A 23,893-nucleotide genomic window follows, 5' to 3' on the forward strand; every position below is an offset into this window, starting at 1 on the left:
TTTTCTCAGTAGTACAGTTTTTCAGCTGTGCAGCTTGTATAATCTATAGGAAAGCATGAAACAAAATTGAATGCTCTGCACATGATGCAGCTGCACATGAGCTTCCATGCCCAGTGATGAACATTCAATAGAGGAGCATATGCCCCAGAAACTGCAGATGCATTAGTGATCCAAATCTAAGCATCCAAACTCATTACCATTCCCTCATTCAAGGTTCAGTGCCTAGGAAAGCCTTATCCAAAGAACAGATGAGTAAAAGAGGGAAACTAGTTATCAGCACTCTTTATTTCTGAAGAAATTTGAAGTACTTTCATTTTTCATTGTTGAATCTAGTTATTTTCAGTGTCTCTGGAATATTTCTATGAACGTTACATCCTCTTTCAGTCTCATAAGCCAATGTTTATATTTAGTAAACCTCATAAATATCACGAAACTGTGCAAAGTGTAGGAATACGTACTGATTTATATCAGCCTACTCCAGTTACGAATATGATCTCATAGAGCGTATCAGCTATGTGCTGCGAGCCTAAGAAGGCTGTTCAAAACTGGAATAATATCAAGAAATTATATTCATGCACTAAAGTTTACCAAAATGGAGAACATCGAGTAGCACTTTAGTGTAGGCCATAACCAGGGAATAAACTACATAAACATCTTGAAAAGTTTATTCCAACAAGTTACAAAAGCATATTTACACATTTACAGGGCCGTCATTAGAAGTTAATGATTAGGGGGGCTAAGATTTAACCAGGGGGTCTGAGAAAATTGCCTCATATCAGCAAATTTCTTTGATGAGGTACAGATTTAGTAAAGCCACAAGGAGCTAAGGTAACATTAGCTCTATCTAAAGCAGTGCTGTATTTCCCAGTGTATCAGCTCTGACCTGTTGCTCTCAGCACCGCCGCAAAACAAACATCTGTAGGAGGGACTTTGACTCCATTGGCTGAAGAACTGAAAGATGGACAGATAACTCTAGCTGCTGATTGGCTAAATTAAGATCACGACCAATGAAAAGCGTGTTATCTGTTTAAAAGCCATGGAGAATGTGCACCTCGCTCTGGCTGAGGGAGAGCTGCATGTTTCTGTCTCAAACATAAAAGTGTGACCTCAAAAATGCATAACAAAGCGCATCACGTATCAGTTCAAAACTGAACGCATGTTTTAGTGTCCAAACACGGAACAATTACGAAGATTACAGGACGGTTGGCAACACTACGTGTGCGTATTCTGTCATGAATGCAATACCGACCCATAGCCAACGGCTATCTGGAGACAGAGAACCGTTGTTGAAAATGAAAGAATTGGGGGAGGGGTGTCTAAAGAACATTTAGGACAGGTTTAACAACGTCCATGCACATTAACAACATGCGCAATAATAGTATACAGTGATCCCTCGTTTTTGGGGGGGATGCGTTCCAAGTCCACCCGTGAAAAACATTCATTTTTTTTTAATGTATTTAACGAGTATTTGGACATTACGACCCACCCTTTGTTAACAACCCACCCTTTGCATTAAACAGTCATTCTGTGTAAGAAATACTTGTAAATGGTATATTTATTTGGAGTTAATGAAATATTTTGACTATTCATCTTTCATGGTTTTCCTAGATTTTCCCTCAATATTTCTGCAATATAGCGGCCATAAGCCCCCTTGAAAAACCCGCGAAGTAGCGAATCCGTGAAAGATGATCCGCAAAGTAGCGAGGGATTACTGTAACTGTGTGTGTGTGTGTATGTGTGTGTGTGTGTAGTTTGGCTCATGTAAATACACACATCTCTGTTTCCATTTTTACTAAACTGCACAGCTCTGGCACCTTGAGGGCTTGGGTTCAAGCTGGTCATGGTATGTTTGGAATTGTGTATATTCGTCCTGCATCAACTACTCAGCCATTGTGGCTGTTCTTGTGCACTTCTGGTGCCAGTCCCAATCCCAGATGAAATAGGAAGTTCGCATCCGGAAGGGCATAGGGCAAAACACCTACCAATTCTGCATGTATCGTTTATATGTAATTACACTGGCATTTGAGACCATTTAAAACAAAGTGAGACCACTGAACCAGCAAAAATACACATTACTTGTCATAGTAGTACCAAATTACAACAACATAACATGCCCTCCACCAACTGATGGGAACTTGAACTTTAGCTGATGAACGTAATGCCAATAGCCATCTGAGACAGTACAGATCCACCTTTCAATAAGTCTTTAGTAAGTGATGAAACCTTATTAACAATGAAATGCTCAAGGGGCTGGTGGGGTAGCGGGGTGTTGGGCTGGGGATGATTTGCTGTCATGGTGTCTTATAATATTGGTCAACCTTTCCCGGGTCCATGCAAAGGGCAAGACATAACCCCAAACTAATTTTTCACTTAGAGCACTTTTGAGTCTGCCCACGAAAGGTCAGCTCCCACGGTAGCACAGAGGAATGAAGACATTAAATGTGGTCTATGTATTGATTGGTTTGTTATTAGTTGGGGAAAGAGTGGCTATGGCTCGGAAGAGGCAAGCCGATAAAGTTGTCAGATAAACACTCAAGGTCTAAAGAGCGGACCGCAATAAAGGAAGGATTTTTCACCATGAGAGGGAAGACAAACAAACCATCTGACTGAAGATACAAAATTGAAAAGTTTTAGTTATTAGAGATGGAAATGGTAAAGTTCTATCACATAGTCAAAGCTTGAGGAACTTCAGATTACGTCTGTGAGTTTCTTGACAATGTCAGTGGCAATCACTGCATTTATATGTAATAATTTTAGATGATCAGGAATGATTTACTGTACGTGTGGAGTGGCTGAGTTATTCTGTTATTTGCTTTTCTAATTAATTCTAAGTCACATAAATATTTCTAAAGCAAATTATTAGAAATCTAGGAAATTCTTATCTAAAATGCTAAAGGAATCCTTCAACATTTACATTAACACCCTAAATCAAGACTAGTGGTGAAAAATATTCTAGTTGGGGCTGTTTGTGGTATTGTTATGACATTCTAGCGGTCCTTAAAACTTCTAATGCTTTTTTTATCTTTTACAAACCTGTCAGATGAATTACAGAGAAGAGAGAGATCTTATTGAAAGTGGAGGCTTCTTGAATCCTGTGTCCTAAAAATTCCCCAATAAACATTAGGTTTTTAACACAGTAAACTGACTTTATTTGTGTAAAGAAATGAAGTGCTCTCAGGTGTCAGATTTGAAGATGCTGATTGGCTGGACCTATATTGCCATGTAAGTATTGCTTTCTCAGAAATGGCTTTTGATTGGCTGTGCTGCTGTCATTCACCCGGGCAGGACCAGTGCCTGAAATTTCACCCAATTCACAAGTGTTGCCAATGGAATTACTGCCTTGTAGGAACAGAAATTAAAGGAAAGTTTCCTTTTCTCCATATATTTTATATATTTCACATTATGTACATTTGAAATATACTCATATCTCAAATAAGTAGTTACTGAAAAAAATATTTATTTTCTGAAGGAAAAATATATAATGCACCCTCTATTGACCAACTACCATTGATAGTCTATTGTAGAGCTATACAACAATAAACTAATGAGAGACATTTGAATACAATAAACTGGGATGCGTTAGGGCCCAGAGACAATGCTCAAAACCAGGATGGAGCTGTAGCATTCCAAACAAGAAAGTAATGACAAGAATGAATGTGAAGGTACACACCTTAATGTGCAGTTCCTGCAATATAATAAAATACAGAGCACAAATCCTGGGCCCAGACCTCCAGAAGGAAGGAAGGAAGGAACAAGGTGACTTTCCTCATTAAGGGGTTAGGCCACGGATCATGTTAAAACCCATGTTGGGACCAGAAAAAACAAGCAAAGCTGATAAAAAAGGACTAAGAGCAAGGTGTTGATGTAGTGACAGAGAGTGGATTCAGAGATGCATTAGAGAGAGGAATGAAACAGCATTCCTAGAGGACCAGGGGACAGAAGCTGGACCAGTTGCAGCAGGATAGATGACAGAGCTGGATAATATACAATGACAAACATAGAAACAGATAGACTCAAAAGCTGGAACAGAACAGCGTAAAAGATCTGACACTGAGACTGGTGCAGAACCCATGACAAATGGAGGAGCAAAACCAGCAGCAGGATTCAAACGGTAACAGGGAAAAGAGCTGATATGGCAACAAGGTCAGTGGACTTCTGCAATAGAAGCATAAGCAACGTCAGCCCTAACCTTATAATGAGCTCCTTGTTCTGATATACACAGGTCCACTGACCATGTTGTTGCACCTTATATTTATACAATAAAAGACTTTTGTCCACATGTTGCTTTGCATCATTTTTAGCCCCCTTTCACCCTGTTCATCAAAGGTCAGGAGCCCACAAAGCCGGTATGACTTGGGTTGTGTTAGTTCTCAGCACTGCAGTGACACTGGTGCGGTGGTGGTGTGTTAGTACATGTTGTGCTGGTATGAGTGGATCAGACTCAGCAGTGCCGCTCAAGTTTTTAAACCTCTCAGTGACACTGCTGGACTGAGAATAGTCAGCCAGCTAAAGTTATATATGGTTTATTGAGGGTGGCACGGTGGTGTAACACGTAGTGTCGCTGTCAGAAAGCTCCAGGGTCCTACGGTTCAAGCTTCAAGCCCCACTGCAGATGACTGTCTGAGAGGACTTTGTTGTGTTCTCCCTGTGTCTGCGTGGGTTTTCTTCTGGTGCGCTGGTTTCCTCCCACGGTATTAGCTACTCATTGGATAAATGGTTAAAGACAATGAATGAAAAGCCCATTTAATTTCTCAGATTCTCAGATTGCCCTGCGTGTGAAGTACAGTGATTATAAACAGTTTGCAGCAGTAATAAATAGTGCAAGAGCTTCAATTTGTAAATTAACAACAAAACCAATGCAATATGGAAATGAAGGTCTAGAGTATTCATAAATAACACAATATAGATTAATGTATTAATCCATGATAACTACATTTGTTGCCTATAGCAGTTCAGGGACAATGACAGGTAAGGAACAGGAAAGGTTTGTGTACAGATGAGAGAATTTTGTGACATCTATCAGGTCAAAATCTTCTGGAGAATTTCACTGTGCTTGCTATAGGCTGGGTGTCTAAAGTGCAATATAAGTGTAAATGTCATTCATTCATTCATTATTGATTTAAAGTACAAGATAGCAATACATTTTAAATGGTTCTCTTATGGCCCGCATTGAGCCTTGAATGATGGCATAGACAGTGTGTCTCGTAGTCTCAGCTCAGCCTTAAGTCAGCCATATATGGGATATAAGATATCAGATGTGTTTTGGAAGGAATCTGGTCCAAACCCATATTTGGCCAATGTCTGGCCCACATAACACATGCCATAACCCAATTTCAGCCCAGCTCATGACAATTGGCCCATGTCTGGTCAACACAACAGTTGCCACTGAGCAATCAGTGCCATAGATTCAACACGATTTGGCGCAAAATTGTCTGCTAGCTGGGTAGCTTTTGACTATTAAAGATTCTTGTTAGCCATTAGATAAATTTCCTCACCTTAGCCCACAAAACACTGTCTTGACCAAGACATCCTTGTAGTATCCACATAGAACTTTGTGTTTACATAGTCTGACTGTCATAGACGTCCTGCAAATACAGACATTACAACATTTGCATGAGGTCAGCTTCTCTATGGCCTTCTCCTCATGAGCCAAGCTAATATTATCTGAACGTAGCACACCTTAATAAATCCACAGTGAAATATTCCATCAACAAATCTTCTGACAATGATCATATAGACTTATTTAGCCAGTCTTGGGTAGTTTTCTCTCTCCACGAGCAAAGCATGTAACATTGAAGAATGCCACAACAGGGAGTCTTTGATTATGAGTGACTTTTTGACCCATGAGTTGATTTCTGTTCCCCTGCTGCTTTTATGAGAGGTGAGTTCTCCCAGGCCCCCTGTCCTTCAGCCTCTAACCCCTTATGTCCTTTTCTAGTCAGTTTCGCTGGAGGCTGAGACAACAATTCCTGAGATTTGACGTGCTTTTTGTCCGGAAATAACAGACACAAACAGGGAGTTAGACACAGAGCCCTGGAATTTAGATGAAAGGCTATATCTTGTAAGGCAGGTGGGGAAGTTTAGCTTTAATACAAAGATGATTGCTTTTGCTTGGCCATTGTTGTTTCGGTGTCTTCTACTTAAGTCAAACCTGGCTACGCTTCTCAGGAGCTCCATTCTGGGATCAAATGAAGTACCTGGAAACTGGATGGAGAAACCCTAGATCAAAGCACTAATTCTAAACCAAGGATTAAATGTGCATGTTATAGGTTGTTTTTTCTACTTTTACAATTTTGTGATGGGAAAAACATTAGTTCCAAAATTGTTGGGGCAGTATGGGAAATGGTAATACAAGCAGAAATCGATGATTTGTAAATTGACAACAGTACCAAAATAAAATATTTGATGCTTTACTCTATGACATTTATTGATTCTCCTGTCAGTGTATGCTACTCTCCTGATGTCTATTACTCAGTGGAAAAAAATCTGGAAGAGAAACAGGCAGTTTTAGCAGTTGGAAAGGTCCTTTTCTTTGGACTCTAATATAATTATTATGTGTCATTTATGACCATGATGCATCAGTAAATTTCAGAGCTCTATTTCAGGAGCATTACTGGAATTTGTTGACATATGGCTATTGCTGTGCATAAATTATTCTTGGCATAGTATTGTAGATGCTGTTTTGCTGAAGAGTTTGTTCAAATGTAGTGATTAGCTGTGGCTTATTCTCATTTAAAGGCATCTGAAACCGGTCGTTCTGAAACCGTGCTGTTTAGACAGGGGGAGAGTGATGCTGTGGTATTTGCTCCTTGTGGTATTTTGACCAAAGCATGTCACTGACCTTTTAATAAGACCCCAGAACAGTGTTAACTTGGGGACGGCTGGTAGAATATGGACCTTTAAATTCCAGGTTTCAATTCCAATATGTGTATATTTACAAAAACTGTGAAATCTTTAAAATACAGAATACAGGTCAAATAAAAATGTACAGATTACTGGGATTTTTTTTTTTTTTGTATTCCATTCCATCATCTTGTAAATGAAATTTGTATATTTTTATTTTCCACAAATTGTTGTAAGCAATCATCAAGTTCATTTGTGACCAGTTTGGTCATGATTTGTGCTCTCACGGGTTTGAACATACCCTTCATGTCTTTCTCATCCCTCCCAAGGACTACTGCCTTGGGTCAACTTAAACCCACAGATTTGACTGATCCTCGTCATATCCCACAGATGTTCTTGCCTCAATTCCTCACTCCTTTCGGACTTGCTCTGCTGGCAGACCTGTGCAAAGAGTACAATGGGTTCATCCGACTGTCTAAACTGAGGCTCAGTGAGGAGAAAGAACAGAAAAACAGACTTTCCTATATGTCTGTCTCCTCTTACCTAAGCATTTGCGAAGGACAAAAGTGTATTCTCCCAAGCAGCCGCTGAAGCTGCGGGTTTTGCTCTACGTGCGATTCTTGCCAAAGGCCTTCAGTCATTCAGTGGCCCTTCATCTCAGAACCCCCTCAACCCCTGCCCATCTCCTCCCTGAGCCCACAGACCAGGCCTCTGGGTCCCATCAAACGTGCCTTTGTTCTCCCGTGTTTGGCTGAGGTCTCGGAGGATGAGAGATGCAGTTAATACCTAGGGAAGTGGCCCTAATCGCCCAGTGCCATTACTGCAGCCAATATCAGTGGGGATGACAGACTTATTGATGCCAGAGCCCCAGGTGGACACAGGTGAGTTCTCCCCTCCTCTGCCCAGGTTTTGATCTCCGCTTGACTGGGCAAAAACAGTCAGGTTTTGCGCTGTCTCATGATAGGCCAGGTCCATCTCTAACCATTAGCCTCACAACTGGCAGTAATGTTAACTGTTAGACCAGGCCACTTCCCTGTGAGGGACAGCTTGATGAAGTGGTATCAGCTGAACCAGAAGATTGCCTGAATCGTCTATACTCTGAAACTGGGTTCAATTTGATACTGAGAAGCTATGAAGAACTACTATAAGATTTTCCAAAGAACCCGTTACAACATGTTTTTCATCACAGACAACAACCTTTTAATCGCGGAAGCAGATAAGTTATTGCTAATTGTCCTATACAAAACAACTGTCTTTAGTCTTTTCTATATTTCAGCATACATTTGACGCATCACATTTTCATACAGGTCATAAAAGCTGATAAAGAGAACCAAATAAACAAAAATATTATGCACGGTCATTTATTTATTGAGGAAAACATTCCAATATTGTATATATGTGCGTGAATGAAAAAATAAAAAAAGTTTGTGAACCTGTGCTTTCAGCATTTGGTGTGACCTCCCTTGGAGAATTTTAGTCCATTCCTCCCTACAAAACAGCTTTAACTTATTATTAGATTTCATCCCAAAACTGCTTGCTTCAGGTCCTTCCATGATATTTCTATTATATTACTTCCATTATATTGGGATTTTTAGGTCAGATTTATTCAGAAATAAATATGGAGATTCATAAGCATTCAAGCACCATTTTACATGGTGGATATTTTTTTATTGTTTATTTTTTGTGAGTAGGTTGGTTAAGTCATCCTTCTCCTCCAAAGCAGAAGTAAATCTGTGGGCACACAGTCCCCATGCACAAATTATTTCCTGTTATTTATATTCCAGTGTCCACTAAATATCCACCAAATGTTTTAATTTCTACTGACGCCTAGTGGAGTGGATGTAATTAACCTGTTTTAAAGGTGGCATGTGCTGTAATTGCTCTACAAAGCAATGTGATTCTGCATTTTGAGTGAGTTCAATTTTATAGAGAAAATATAAGTAAAAACTATAAGTATCACTTTATGTTGTTTATCACTATATGTTGTTTGTACATATACATTTTGGTGGTTAACACCCCCCCCCATACACACACACACACACACACACACACACACAAATTAAAAATTTATGCTCATTTTATGAAATTATTTCCTAATTATTGTCTGCTCTATGCCCTTGCCCAGGGTACACAGACAGCATGCAGCAGCAATGGTTAGCGTGAGCAGATTAAGTGGTTCTGCACGCTAGGTGTTAGCGAGCGTGGCTACTGAGTTCTGGTACATTTCCTGCCTCGTTGGCAGTCTGTCAGCACAGATGCCAGATCAAGATTTGCGGTCAGCTTGGTCAATGGGGACGCAATCATCCACCATTGTCCTCTCCCTGCTCACTTACACGGAGCTCTATTGAGCGTTCAGTCTCCACTCGCTGTGCCTTGTTTAGTGCGTCTCTCAGAACCGCGGTTTCAGTCGGATATCTGAGGTCACAGCGATTTCAGATGATGACACAAGGCTTAGATGACGTCTCAAGTTTTCACTGATTCTCTCTCTGTGTGAACACTGTAGTTTGGAAGCATTGTTTAAATGTTTGCTAGCTGTGCATATATGTTTCCATAGGTATGCTAAGTTTTTTGTTTACTGAAGTATAGACAAAATTAATAGACCTATACCATGAAAAACATGTATTTTCATATTTTTTTAATAACAGGGGTTGTGGCAATTTAGTGTTACTGCTACACGCAACGACAGGGTCCTCGGTTTGTGTTGTGGTGCTTCTCTCAGTTTTTGCATGGTGCTCCAGTTTCCTACCATTCAAAAACATATTAGAAGGTGGGACAATAATGATAATTTATAAGTATATAGCGCTTTTTGGGAACCCAAAGATACTTAAAAGGATTAACTGACTGTATGAGTTACTACATGAATGTGGGTGAGCCCTGGTCCTGCCTTGTGCCCAATGATTCCCCGTAGGCCCTGGATCCACTGTGACCCTAATCAGAATGAATGAGTGAATGAATAAACAAATTAAAAGAGTTTGATATACTATAGAATTTTGAATGAATTAAACTTACAAGCCCCAAACTATACAGTCCATGTTTGGAAAATATGCTGGAAATGCAACCCATTTTAAGCGTCCTGTTGTGTGATCTTACACAAAAACAAACAAAATAACAAACCCAGTAACACACACACTGTATGTATAAACATTTGTACACACCCCTTACAATAATTGAGTTTAGCCATTTGAAGTTACACCCACTGTAAGCACATCCATTCAGTTGGGCAAAAATGGATGAAATGTCATGAGATGCTCTGAAGCAGCTGCGCATGAGCCAAAGCTCACCATGCCCAATGCTAACAGTCAGCAACCGGAGTGAAATGCCATCAAATCATCAGTGCAATGTGAAAGCTGGGTAAAGCCTGTTACCAAGAAATCAAGCTCCTTATTAACACCCTTCATTTGGGTTAAAGTATAAATTAACAGTCCCAAGAACTGGTCATAAAACATATTTAATAATTCATTGTAATGAATATATTTTTAATAAATATACAAGAAAAACGTTATGCACATATATAAGACAGTTATGTTCTAGGAATGTATGTATGCAAATATGTATTTGATATTCAAAAAGAAAACCTGTACCCAGCACTTCCTGAAAAGCTCAATATTAAATGAAGCCTGATGTGATGGAACTATCTGATTGTCAACAGACTCATTCCCTTTCACACAATAGGGAATGCAATATAAATTCACTTATACTCTGACAGCTAGGCTGATCTATAGAGAGGCGGATGCCCTATATTTCATAATAATTGGATGGATGAAGTGAATGTTGATTGGTGAAAAACCCTGTAGATATAAAGTCAGAGACAGACGTTTATTGCTGCAGTTTGTGGTGGTCATTCTCTAATCCTTCATCACTGATCACTGGATGCTGCCCCCAGGATGCTGTTTGCTGGGTATTTTTGGTTGATGAATGATTCTGATGAATCCAGCCGTGATACCTAATGTTTATGAATCCCAGCAGCACTGCTGTACCTGATCCACTTGTACCAGTGCAACACACACTAACACCACATCTGTGTCACTGAAGTGCTGACAAAGGTCCAAAACTCAAATAATACATGCACTGTGACAGTCCTCTGCAGAAACCTGATCACTGAAGAATAGGGTGAAAATGGCCTAACAAAGAATGCAGAACAACATAAAGATTCCATAGAAATTCTAATTGCATCATGTCAGATGCAGATACAAAGTGGTAATTTTAATGCTTTGCCTGGTTTCTATTTGAACTGTGTGTTGACTGCAGACCACTGGACGGACACAAGCATTGTAATTACTAATGTTCTATTGCTCTGGCAAGAATCCAGAACTAATCATCCATTATCAGTACCTGATCTCACCAAGGTTTATGTGTAATGTAATGCTATTAAATCCGCACAGCAATGCTTTAGTATCTAAAGCCTTCTGAAAAGAGTAGGGATTGCCACTGCGGCTCCACTAATGCCACTGATTTTAAAATAAATGTCAGAACAGTATTCAGTTATTACAGACACACACACACTTTCTTTGAATTGATCACTTATTTTAGGCACTGAAATAAAAGAATTAGTCAATACACACTCATATCGCTCTTGGCTGACAACAACTCACTGTTCAGGAATGGCCCTCCCATGTGACACCGTCCACATCAGAGTGAACAGAACACACCCCACCAACTACCTGCAACCCTCTGATCTCTGCACCTGCTCGTTTTTAAGGTGGCTGCACAGCTAAGAAAGAACGGCTGGTCAAGCATACAGCCCACCATCACAAAGACCCTCTTCAGGGCTCAGCACAGCTCAAACAGAGCTCTCTTTCATGCTGGAGCTTTCTGAAGTATTATCAAAATTGGCATCATTCTTTGAGACAAGGAATCCCAAATTAATCATTCCTCTGCAAGGCTGTGTGTGTGTGTGTGTGTGTGTGTATACCAGGTTTCACTCACACTGTTGGGACCAACATTTTTACACTCATTTTGAGGATTTTTCTTCCTTCCACAAGTTGGTTCCCTCATTGTAAATCAACATTGCAGTGTTTAGACATAATTAAAGTTAGGGTTAAGGTTGGTGTAAGGGTTTAGGGTAAATATCCACAAAACAAATGTATGTCAATATAATGTGCCCACACTGAATGGAATTATATGTGCATGTGTGTACTTGTGTTTGCCTGTACATACACAAGTTCCAAGTAAAAGAAGTGTATGTGCAGAACACAGAAAAAACAAGACCAAGTTACTAAAAATATTCAAATATGATTGAAGATAAAGATGTTGGCCCTGGTTTTAGTCAGCACTTGCCTTTCATGGACTGTTGTAAAGGGAATTTCCACTGAACTGTCTTTAATTGGTAAACATCTTACTTTTAACGTGTAAATGTCATGTAGATTGGTTTGAATAACAGAATTTCAGAATCGTACAGAGTGGCTGTGCCAGGAATCAGAAGTATTTAGTGCCTCAGAAAGATAATTAAAGGAAAATGTTTACTAGAAATATATTCTATATTGTCCATGTGGAAAATATGCTGCCAACTAGTCTTTTTAACATCTTTTATTACGTCTGTTCAAATGTTACACAGTTACAATTGAATTTTGTCTTAATATTAGGAGATGCTCTGGAGCAGCTGTACATGAGCCTATATTCACCAAGTCTAATGTCTGTATGTCATTTTAGCATCTTCTATGACGTTTTTGATACAGACATAATCATCCCATTCTGAAACGGTTAGAAAGAATCTGAATCACTGATTTTATTGTGTCAATCCAACAGCAATACTCTCGCTTAAAGAGAAATAATAGGCCTGTGATGAACAAAAAAAGCCAGTCTGGTAAAATTGATTTTTTCCATTATCCTGAAGCGCCACCTATTGGTGAAATATAGAAAATGAATACATAAAAATAGCTCTAAAATTTCAAGATGTCTGGACCGAATTTCTTAGCAAGGAAATGTATTAGCAATTTGCAAGCATGATATTAAGGGTCACTTAAAAGAAATAATCGGCATATTTCAATAATCATTTAATGAATTTAAAGAATATTCCTAAGAGCGTTATATCAATCAGCATGTTGTTGAATATAAAGTAAAAATAATGACATGAATAAATGTAGTTTATTCCGGTTAGATCCATGCTGTTTATGGAATATTCCAGATATTCAATAGTGCTAAATATTCAGGTGACTGTTGAGAGAACAACAAAACAAACTTCCAATTTATAAATTAATATGTGTAATGGATTTGGCCATTAATATTACGATAATTACATTTTAATGTAATTTAATGAATAGATGTCAGATTTGAGTGGGATTTCTGTGTGCTGTAGCGACATTCTAGTATATGACAGAAGTATGTACATGCATGCATTGCCTAAGTTTAAAATGGCACCCATTTATTGAATAACCCAGTGATATAAAGGCAACTATATGTCTGAAAGCACATCATAGTTGTCAGACATGAGTATAGGACTGAAGCAACTTGGTAACATATTTGCAATCTGCTTCATAAATTGAGCTTTAACAGAAAGTTACATTTTAACAGATACTAAAAAACCTTTGAAGACAAAAGAACAACGTAGAGGGTCTGTTTGGGTTTATGTGCCACAATCTGGCAACCCGGGGTGAATGGGCGGGTTTGTTTACATTTCTGGCGCGCCATGCTATTCGACGTGATGACGTACAAGGTGCGAAATCCGGTGAAACTCGGAAGAGAGGCCGTTGAGGATTCTCAAGAAATTTGACAAAAATGGTGAAGACGGTACGGAAGCGTTTGCCGCGCTTTTGTGAGATAAATAGCGGCGTTTTGTGTCTTTTCCTGCGTGAGGGTATTTCTGTAGCCCGCAATTTTACCGAAAGCTGACCGTTTTTGTCTTCCCTGCGCTAGCTGGCTAGCAAGTTAGCTTCGTTTTGTGAAGTCCTGATATTAACGGCCAAGCGGCTTCTTGAACTTGGGCAAATTTTACAGTCGTTTTACTGTATTTTGTGCGCACTTATAACCATTTCTTATACATTATTAATGCATTAACACTTTTGTGGCTACTGTTAAAAGCTATTTAACTACAAATATTTCTTTCACTTATTTTGTTTCCTAATTAGAATTGTCTTAATTGTAAAAATTAAATGCCAGTACTTTTAGATATGAAGCATAATATGTGTCTATTCTCAGCTCACATATAAAACCTTTAGGACCTTCTACACTAGCTATAAGCTTGGAAGGATAATACTAAATACAAACATTTTTAGTTGGTACACCATTAAGATCCAGCAGGAACATTTAATGGTTTCTATTTTTTTTTCAGCAGGGCTGTTTCTTCCAAAGCTTCTGAATCCTGGTAGACCATGGAGAACGACTCAAACTCTTTCCATGTGGAGTTCCCAGACTTCTCATGCTCCCTCCTTAAAAAGCTGAACCAGCAGCGTCAAAGGGGGCAGTTGTGTGACCTCATTGTGTCTTTAGGTGGACACCAGTTCCGAGCCCACCGTGCTGTACTTGCAGCCAGTTCCCCCTATTTCTGTGACCAGGTTCTACTGAAAAACAGTGCCCGGGTAGTCCTGCCTGATGTCATGCATCCATGTGTGTTCGAAAGGCTCCTCTTGTCCTGCTACACAGGGGCTCTCTCAGTACCATCTGGTGAGGTTGTGGCTTTCCTGACTGCAGCCAGTTTTCTGCAGATGTGGCATGTGGTGGACAAGTGCACTGAACTGCTGGAGGTCGGAAATAAATCTGGTAGTGGAAATTTTGACCTGGGATCATCCCCAAGAGAAGATGGTTATTGTATAGATAATGAAGAGGACGGAGGGTTTGAAGGAGATGGTCACAAAGAGGATCTAGGGGTTGGGGGGCTGCTGGAGGATGGGGTCTCTGTCTCTGCAGTAGGACAAGGCACTTCACAGAGTGCCAGTTGTTCTCCTCATGAAAGGTCCAGCAGTGAAAGCGGAGAGCCTGATAACGCAGAGGTTCACCGATCCAGATCTGCTTACGTTCCACCCAGCATCATGGGTCACAGAAAGAGGGTGCATATAAAACCTGAGAGGCAGGGTCGTGAAGATTGTAGTGGCCTTTCTGGTGGTGACTCTCACCTCACATCTGATTCAGACCAGGCCAGTCACACAGCAGAGTTCACGGATGACTGTTTGGAGGACAAGCTGGCGCTGCGCTTCGACGAGAACTTGGAAGGGGACTGCTCCTATGAAGACCCCCTGGACTTCTACGGGACCTCCATTGCTGGTTTCTCCCAGGATGGCGATGAAGGCTCTTCCATATCTAAGGAGGACCTGCAGGCAGATGGAAACGCAGATGTAGTTAAGAGTGAGGAGGACAGTTCCCAGGGACCTGGGGACACAAAAGAGCAGACCACTCAATCAGGGTTCGCCTCAGTGGTGTACAAGCTTTACCCATGCCAGTGTGGTAAGAGCTTCACCCACAAAAGCCAGAGAGACCGCCACATGAGCATGCACTTGGGTCTGAGACCATTTGGTTGTGCTGTTTGTGGCAAGAGCTTCAAGATGAAGCACCACCTGGTGGGCCACATGAAGATCCACACTGGTATCAAGCCCTATGAGTGCAACCTTTGTTCAAAACGCTTCATGTGGAGAGACAGCTTCAACCGCCACACCTCCACTTGTGCCAAGGCTCACCAGTCACGTCGGACCAGAGCAGAACATTCCTCTTAGGTCTGCTGCCTCTAACACACTGACTGATTTCAGAAAGGGGCTGCTTGAGTGGTTTGGAATGATATGGAAAATGTGGTATTCATTAACATTTTAGGGTAAGGTTTCCCCAGATTTTCATTCAATCCTGGAATATACTGAAGCTAACGGGACCTATAGCACTTACCAATGTTCAGGTATACCCAAGACCATGCGTTCTCTACTGATTGAATCATAACGGTATCATAGCCACCCTGTCTATATTTCAGAATGGTTTTAAAAGTTGTCTATTTTGAATCACGACCTTCAGAGCATCTTCAAGAACCTCAGATACACATGCACAAATTTGAATGAATTTTGTGATTAGACCTGCCCTGTCACTGAGACTTGCTCTGTTTAGATGGTGACTGGAGTCGTCTTTTTTTTTTGTACACTGAAAAATCTATTATCATCAGGGTCATTTGGCACTTGTATTTAAAAAAGAAAAAATCATAACAAATATTGACAATACTCAGTAGTATATTTTCAATTTTGCAATCTAAACTGTATGAGGTAGTCCTTTGTAAATTGTGCTATTGTAGACCTGTAACATTTTAGAAAACGTTTATGGATGTAAATAACCATCAAAACATGCACAGATGTAAATAACAAATAGTTTATACATCCTCACTGTTACAGAAGAAAACACAAACCTCAGAATATGTGTTTGTTAAGGATTAACACCAAACCAGGGAAGTAAAGATAGAGACCTTTGTAAAGGGCTGTAATGTAATAGAATAGAAGCTGATTACTTGCATGCGTTGTTATTTAATGAACCTGTTGTTAAGTGAGCTTCAGCATCATTGAATTTATGGATTTTAGTAAGATTTGTTGTGTGTTCATAAGAGGCACCCATGCTTGTGATAAAAATGGTCACACTTTAAGTGACAAAAAAAAGTCTATACTTTTTCCAATCTGGTCACAAATTTGTGAGTTTTGGATGAATTATACACAATCTTGAACTGTTCTGGAAAGAGACATTTGAAATGTGATGAAACAGGGTCTCTGAAAAATGTATAATTATGTATAAGGACTACTAATTGCGCGCACACATGTTTGCATGTTCTTTGCCCCCACTTTGAGTAGAACTTTTGAAAAATTACTTTTTTAATTTAATTAACTTTTTTTCCCCCTTTTTTAAATAATAAAAAAAAAGGCAAAAGAGCTCTTGGGTAAAAATCCCACATTACTCCAGGGATGCTGTTTTTCCAGCTGCCAAATGTTCGTTGCCCTGAGCAAAAACTCATTCTAATAATAACTATTTAAATACCATGAAACCTCAATTACAACACAACCTCAGCTTTTGTGATTAGAGTTTCTACAAAGATGAAATGTGAAAGCATGAGCAGTATGTTTTTAGCAGTCCTAGTTAGAATGACAGTAACTGTAGATTGATGTACAGTAGTTTGATATATGGGATATCTATTGCCACAAAAGACGGAACATGTCCACCTCATCACGCATTCCTTTGAGTTTCAAATAGGAATTGTACCGCATTTTGGAGTCATCATGTAAATACATGCTCATGAATGTGTGCTCATGTGATTCTACATGCCTCGATGAAAATAAGCAAAGACAATCATGTAGGGAAATGTAGTTTATGTCTACATCATTGCTGTATGTTGAAAGACCATTTCACCAAAGTGAAAAGAATTTACTATTTTGAAATCAATGTTAAAACGACTGGAGTAGTGCTAGAAAAAGGTCCTCTCACGAGTTATAAAAATCTGTCAAATTATATGGTGTAAAATTTCTGTCATTCACAATGAGTATTACTTCACTGGATTTTTAAAAAAATATTCTGGCCATTAAAAAAAAAGTTATGTCATTCACAGTCAATGGGGCACACAATGTATCAGAATCAGGGATACAACCAACATATGAAGGTTAGAAAAAAAATTCATTGACGTTTGAGTACATGGCTGGTTTCTTAGACAGACCTGGATGGATTTACAGAGAATTTGACAAAGCTTGACGTAATCTGGCCTCAGGAAACCAGCACGGGATCTCTGCTGTCCACATATTAACCAGTTTGTCTTAAGACTGTTTGGGAAGCCTTTTATTTTGCTGTCTCCCAGTTTATTACTACCTCAAGAGCATTATCATGTGGTAGACCTCTATGATCAGAACAGTTGCTCAGAGATTTTTTTTTTCAGGAATATCCCTTAATTTTTTACATTGTTGTGTTGTTTTCTTCTTATAGAAGAATATTTGTGAGAGGTTTGTACAAAGATGTGTTGAGCAATAAACGGTTTATTACTACTGAGGAGTCTCTGTGATGTCAGTAAATACATAGAATGTGCTTCATTATTTGGGGAAAGAAAAATAGTCTTCATGCAAATGCCCGGTAGATGGCAGTGTCTGACTGAATGTATATTGCCTGCTGTTTCCGGTTCTAAATATAGACTGTTTATCAGTATTTTAATATAGTCTGCTTTTGATAGGAGCTTTCTCTTTGACTTTTTGAGTGAATAATTATAACATTGTTTTTCATAAAGATCTTCATTGAATATATGACATACACTGTAGCAGGTAAATCAAATATACTCTCAGAGCACAATCTTAAGGACTAAACAGGCTTATTGATTGATTGCACAATAATTATTTAGTGATACAGACGCCTTTATGTACACCATTAAAGGAATATTACAATTTATTTCCATTTTGTTAAAATGCACAAATTGACACAGGTTCAGCTGTGAGTACATGACTTGTATTTGCCCAGTATCCAAAGATTTACAGAAAAGCATTGACCAAAATGTGGACAATCTTAGACATGTCTCCATGCCCAGTGCTGGAGCATGAGTGTAGGTGATCCTTATTCAGTGATCGTTCAGTGTGTGTGTGTGTGTGTATAGGTGTGAGGGGGTGGTGTACAAAGCAGGATTTCTCAGTATACATTGTAAACTATACAATTTTGGGTTTAAGTTAGCTGGTTAAGTTTTATGTACAACCCCCTCACCCCCAACGAGTTCTCTATTTAAGCAGGTAACTTAAGCCCATGTTGAGGGTTGTTCAATAGAAATGTTCCTCAGCTCATTTCCTAATATACAAGCTTGACTTGGGCTTCAGTTATCTGGCTAAACTGAGAAATCCAGCTTTGTGTAGCAGCCCGCTGAATTGCTCTCGAGTTACTTCTCAAAATCACTGACTCCTACAACAACGAAGAGAGCACCTGCGCGCCCACGTTGAATTTGCATAGTCACGGTCTATAGGCGCTGCTATTGGCTGTTTCTGCCAAGGTGGGCGGGGCGCAAGCGAGCCTAAGAGTGTGATTAGACGAGGTCTCTTTCTGTCAGAAAAAACAAACCTACCTGATACTTCCTGCCATCGATGTGTTTCCTTTTTTTGTGGACTTCGCTGTCATGTTTGTGTACATCTGCAGGACTATATTTAATCAGTCACTGAGCTCTTCTGGGTTGGATACAAACACTGACTGCAACACTGAAGCTTAAAGAGAGAGAGAGAGAGAGAGTTGCCTCATACAAGAGGATATATATATATATACACGCAGTACTGTCCATTTGGGGACTGTTCGAGGCTCATACGTTGGCTCATTGATTGAAGACCTAACAGCGAGGGGACTGTTTACAAGGTGGGTCACTTTGTTTATTTACGTGACTAAACGAATTAAAGCTGGCCGAAGTGCAGCAACAAAAATGGCCCGCCTTAATAAACGTGCTAGGCAGTGATATGTCATTTGGCCAACGGATATGAGGACATACCCTTATCTATAGGTGGGGAATGTATATCTATAACGTGTGGGTCGCCTTACTACGTCACGCCCGCTGCAACTGAATGCACCACTTGCTATTGCTTAGCCAATAGATGGCTAAAGTGAAGACTCCTTGGGGGCTATTCCAAAAAAGCTGAATTCCAGTTAGCCAGCTATCACAAGCCCAAAGTTGAGAACTTAGCAATAGGAATCTTCCTAAGCTTTGTTCCTACTGAGCAGACTTGACTTTGGGCTTAAGTAATCTGGCTAAACTGAGAAATCCTCTTTTGTGGAATGCCCCCCCCCCCAAGTCCTGAACTTGGCTTAAATTTTGGCTTAAATTACCTGGATAACAGTGAACCTCCACCAAAGGTATGTTATAGAAAGCAGGGACTTACTCCACAAAGCAGAATGCCTCAGTTTAGCCAGATTTAAACCCAAAGGCTCAAGGCTGTCAGATAGGAAAAGTGATGAGTGACATTATCGTTGGGTAAAGCCCCTAGTTGAGGATTGTCCAACAGGGAGGCCTCTCAGCTCTTGCTATTGGAAACATTTGACTTGAGGCATAAGTTATTTGGCTAAATTCAGAAATCTGGCTTTATGGATAACACCATATTTCAAGGACAAATCTAATCCTGGAATGCTCAGTATTGTGAATGAAGATTCTAGAGAAGACCCTATATGTTCAAACCTGTGGTGACAACCCCAGAGAACGAATCAGTATAACTACATTATAATACACACATTACAGAGACAGGTGTTCAGTCTATCTCTCTCTCTCTCTCTCTCTCTCTCTCTCTCTCTCTCTCTCTCTCTCTCTCTCTCTCTCTTTCTTTCCCTTTATAATCTCCATAGACAATTGACAAACAGAATGGGTTCCTCTGGAGCAGCTGCACATGGCCAGCTTGGTCAGATTACGCTCAGCATGGCCAAAGCCAGGTGTTGTGTTGAGGTGTATAAACCCCACAGTGGTAGTGTGCTCTCTGGAGTGATGGAGCTCCATCCAGTAACTTTGGAAACAGTTACAATAAAGGGATTTTTTTCCCCCATTTAAAGTTTTTTCTGAAATCTAGGGTAAGAGGAAAATTAAGAAATGCCCATCCATCTTTAGAACAATGTCAATTTAAGGTAAAACTAATATGTCTCTGTACTGAATGATGATGTATTTAGAAATGCACAGTTTGAAAAAAATAAATCTGGAAATAGCACTCGGTTATGCTTCCATTTCAAGAAGAACGTTTTGCGGAATATTTTCGGAACAAGAAGCCTCTTGTGACTTAACAGGATGTTTAAAGTGTCAGTCGGTTTATTTCTAGTAGGCAGCACTGTGATGCCACACTACATCAGTATCCTGGGGTCCTGGGTTCGAGGTCTCCCTCCATCACTGTTTATGAGGAGTTTGATGTGTTCTCCCTCTGTCTGTGTGGGTTTCCTCCAGATGCTCTGGTTTCTCTGCACAGCCTAAAACATGTATATCATTAAAATACACATATTACATTACTGGATCCCCCCCCCCATTTTTAAATGGGAATTTCTCACCTATTCTGGCATAACAACACTAGATATTAAATCATTTCTGTGAGGATTAAATTGCATTCCACCACCACAGAGTGTTTGAGGTTATGATGAGATTATTAATTCTGCCACTCCTCAACTCATCCTAAATGTTGGATGAAGCCATATCATTCCATTGCTCCACAGCCCAATGCTAGCTGGTTTTATGCTTCTCTGTAACAGTTGGCACTGAGCATTGTGAGCTTAGGCATATGTAGCTAAATTCATTAATCAGAGGTGACGTTTCCCAATCGTTGGATATGTAGTGTAGTGTAGACATGTGAAAGGGGTCAGCAGGAAGCCATCTAAAACAGTATAACCCAGTTGTGTAGCATGAGTCTCAGTTGAGATCACGTCATCAATGTTGGCTCTGGTTTGCAAGAGTGTGGGAATGGAATTTTGGTCCAGGCTTGTGGTTTTGTTTTTTGAGCTTGGGAAAGATGATTACGAGTATAGTTTGTTAGGGTCTTGTTTGTGGTTTTGTCTTTGTATTTTAGCACTTTGTATTTTAAAGGACTGTGTTAACATTTCACATTGTCCTTTTTACTTTGAAGGTATCTGCATCTCTGTTGGGTAGGGGTGTGTCAGTTGATTCAGTTCACAATACTGAGATTGTGGTATGGTACTGTCATAATATGGCGGCTTGTTCTCTGGTCCAGACATGAGATTTGTAGTTCTACTGCTGTTTATGAAGAAACAAACTTCAGACAATAGGCCTGTCTTAGATGATTGGCTATATTCACTGAATGATTTGTTTTAATGAGTCATTATTTATTTATACTCCCAAAACTAGCAAGCTATAGTTATGAATGTGATTATTATTATTATTTAAATTTTTTTCCTACACAGTGAAACTGATGTGAAATAAAGGATCAGACTGCTTTCTTGTTCCAGAGTGAACCAGTTTATTTTCCAATAAGAGGGTCTTACACATGGTGGAAACCATGTTTAAAATAGGTTTAGTATAGACTCTCTAAAACATCTATATTCCTTTTACACCAAAGAAATGGGTTCTGTTCCATTTTTTGCATTTAATTTGAAAGCATTAGTGTTTCCACCCACATGAATTGGTTCCTTGAACCAGAAAAAATTGTTCCCAGTTGAAACCATAGAAAAGTAGGCTCTTCAGTGCAAATCGTGATAGCATCCATGGATGTGTTGAGCTAAAGAAGCTCCAGAAAGAGCACAGAGCCTCAAATAAAGCATTATCACACAGTGTAGTTGGACGGAGTCATTTACAGCGTCAAAACATTAAATTGATCTGTGTGTTTCTAGCACCATATGAGGAGCATTGGCTAATTTTCTCCTTTGTTTTGCTGCTAACAAGCTCAGGACATCTCATAACTGTGCAACATTTACACAGTATCATATATCACTCTGATCTGACCCTGCTGTAAATAGTGAATAAACAATGATTCTGTCCTGATTCTGTCTGTTTGTCTACAGCTCAGATGCTGGCGCTCTATGTTCGACCAATCAGAAACAATCAAACACCCATCTGTTCTGACATCACATCCATAACTACCAGTTAACTGTTTGAATCTCAGTCTAGAACACTGGATGTGTTGTTCTGCATGCCTAAAATAAATGTAAAATATGCCACTACCGAAACCTTGAGTAACACTGAAGGAATTCCAGAGTTCTGCAGAATTTTTATGGCGGCGCTTGTCCCCATGTGGCAGTGAGCCAAAGCATTCTTCAGCTTCTGAAAATGTCATTTCAGCTTCTTTCACTTCATACCTGTCCAACAACCTTTTTGCAAAGCAAGGCAGCGGTACTTCACGAAGTACACATGAAGTCATTGTGTCAAAATATTATGCTGATGGAATACGAGCCTGTTTTGTATTTGCTGTTTACCGCTTGTCAGAACCAGATGGGTTATTCTCAGAACTGCACTGACACTGATGTGGTGGGTGGCGTGTTTCTGCTGCAGCCAGCCTATTACATGCATATACAAAGTTGGTCCACCTCATAGATGTAAAGTCAGAGTCATGTATTGCTGCACAGTGTGTGTTAGTCATCCTCTAGTCCTTCATCTGCAGTCACAGGACACTGTGGTCAAGGCACACAGATTATTTTTGGCCCAGAAGTGACACAGAGGTGTTAAAACTCCAGTAGTACTGCTGTGTCTAATCCACTCGTACCAGCACAACACACACTAACACAACTGAGTCACTGCGGCACTAAGGTCCTGACCATTGCAGAACGGGGTAAAACAGGGCTAAAATATGCAGAGAAACAGAAAGACTACAAGCTGTAATAGCACAAATATAAAGGGCACCTATATGGTCTGTGGAGCTGATAGAATGGACAGTGAGTTTAGAAACAACAAGGTTGTTTTAATGTTATGGCTGATTGGTTTATACTTGTTGCTATGAGAACATTTCTTGGAAACACCAGCTGCCATTTACCTCAGTCATACCATATTGTTATTGGACTCTATGTAAGGTATGAACTGACTTATATCACTCAGTCTTTCTCTACACTGTGTTCAATATAACGCTCACCATGGGTCCAGCATTGCCCTGTGTCTAGGGTTTCATGGACTATCCTGAAGACGTGCCATGGCAGGGTGGTCTGGGGCACAGTTTGTGTGTGTGTGTAAGTTGGGGGTGTCAGTTGAGGGTGTTACTGCTCTTTTGCAGCTGTCTAGATGTCTGACATTACAGCGGGAGCTTTGCTCTGCTCCTGCACTTAAAGGCTATATTGAGGCAAAGTAGTAGCCTATTTTTGCACAACACTCTAGTTCATGTGCACCATAATACATGGCACATAGCTCATACCACTACTTAGAGCTGGACGATAGGCCAACATTTCTATCACAATATTTTTCTTAATTTCGGTCAATAAGATATAACTCCAATATCGATATAAAAAATAAAAAAAGCAACAGAAAGTGAAAGCAACATGACATCACCACTAAACAAAAAGGCTTTTTCAATATTATTATTTTTAAACAAACTTTAAAACTAAGTGCAATGAACTGATGGCAGTGCCCTGTACTGACCGTCAGTCAATGAGAGATGCTATAAAAAATGTATTTTGAAATATTGAAAATGTGTATAAAATTCATATAATTATTATTGAAACATTTTATATTACAATATTTATTTTTACATAAATA

General features: G+C 39.7%; 2 protein-coding genes across 5 annotated transcripts in view; both read left to right on the top strand.

Moving 5' to 3' along the window:
- The first annotated feature begins 13,495 nt into the window (after window positions 1–13,495).
- On the top strand, window positions 13,496–17,746 carry zbtb43 (zinc finger and BTB domain containing 43). 3 transcript variants are annotated; one of them, XM_066649163.1, is made up of 2 exons: window positions 13,496–13,569; window positions 14,114–17,746. In XM_066649163.1, exon 2 carries the CDS (start codon window positions 14,151–14,153, stop codon window positions 15,483–15,485), a length of 1,335 nt encoding a protein of 444 aa, XP_066505260.1. In that variant the 5' UTR covers window positions 13,496–13,569; window positions 14,114–14,150; the 3' UTR covers window positions 15,486–17,746. The 3 variants fall into 3 exon arrangements, with proteins under 3 accessions (XP_066505260.1, XP_066505267.1, XP_066505276.1); XM_066649170.1 differs by having other exon boundaries at window positions 13,503–13,569; window positions 14,111–17,746; XM_066649179.1 differs by lacking the exon at window positions 13,496–13,569 and adding an exon at window positions 13,628–13,793.
- A 1,102-nt stretch (window positions 17,747–18,848) lies between these two features.
- LOC136679751 (ras-specific guanine nucleotide-releasing factor RalGPS1) overlaps window positions 18,849–23,893 on the top strand; it is a 144,378-nt gene continuing 139,333 nt past the window's right edge. For both annotated transcript variants that reach the window (XM_066658424.1, XM_066658432.1), the window contains exon 1: window positions 18,849–19,095. The gene's annotated coding sequence lies outside the window, so the exon portion shown is untranslated. The remainder of the gene's footprint in view (window positions 19,096–23,893) is intronic.

This window comes from Hoplias malabaricus, chromosome 2 (genome assembly GCF_029633855.1).
Source record: "Hoplias malabaricus isolate fHopMal1 chromosome 2, fHopMal1.hap1, whole genome shotgun sequence".
NCBI classification, from domain to species: Eukaryota; Metazoa; Chordata; class Actinopteri; order Characiformes; family Erythrinidae; genus Hoplias; species Hoplias malabaricus.

Bases quoted from the DNA above. Each gene is read 5' to 3' on its own strand.
- zbtb43 (XM_066649163.1), top strand. From the start codon at position 14,151: ATGGAGAACGACTCAAACTCTTTCCATGTGGAGTTCCCAGACTTCTCA.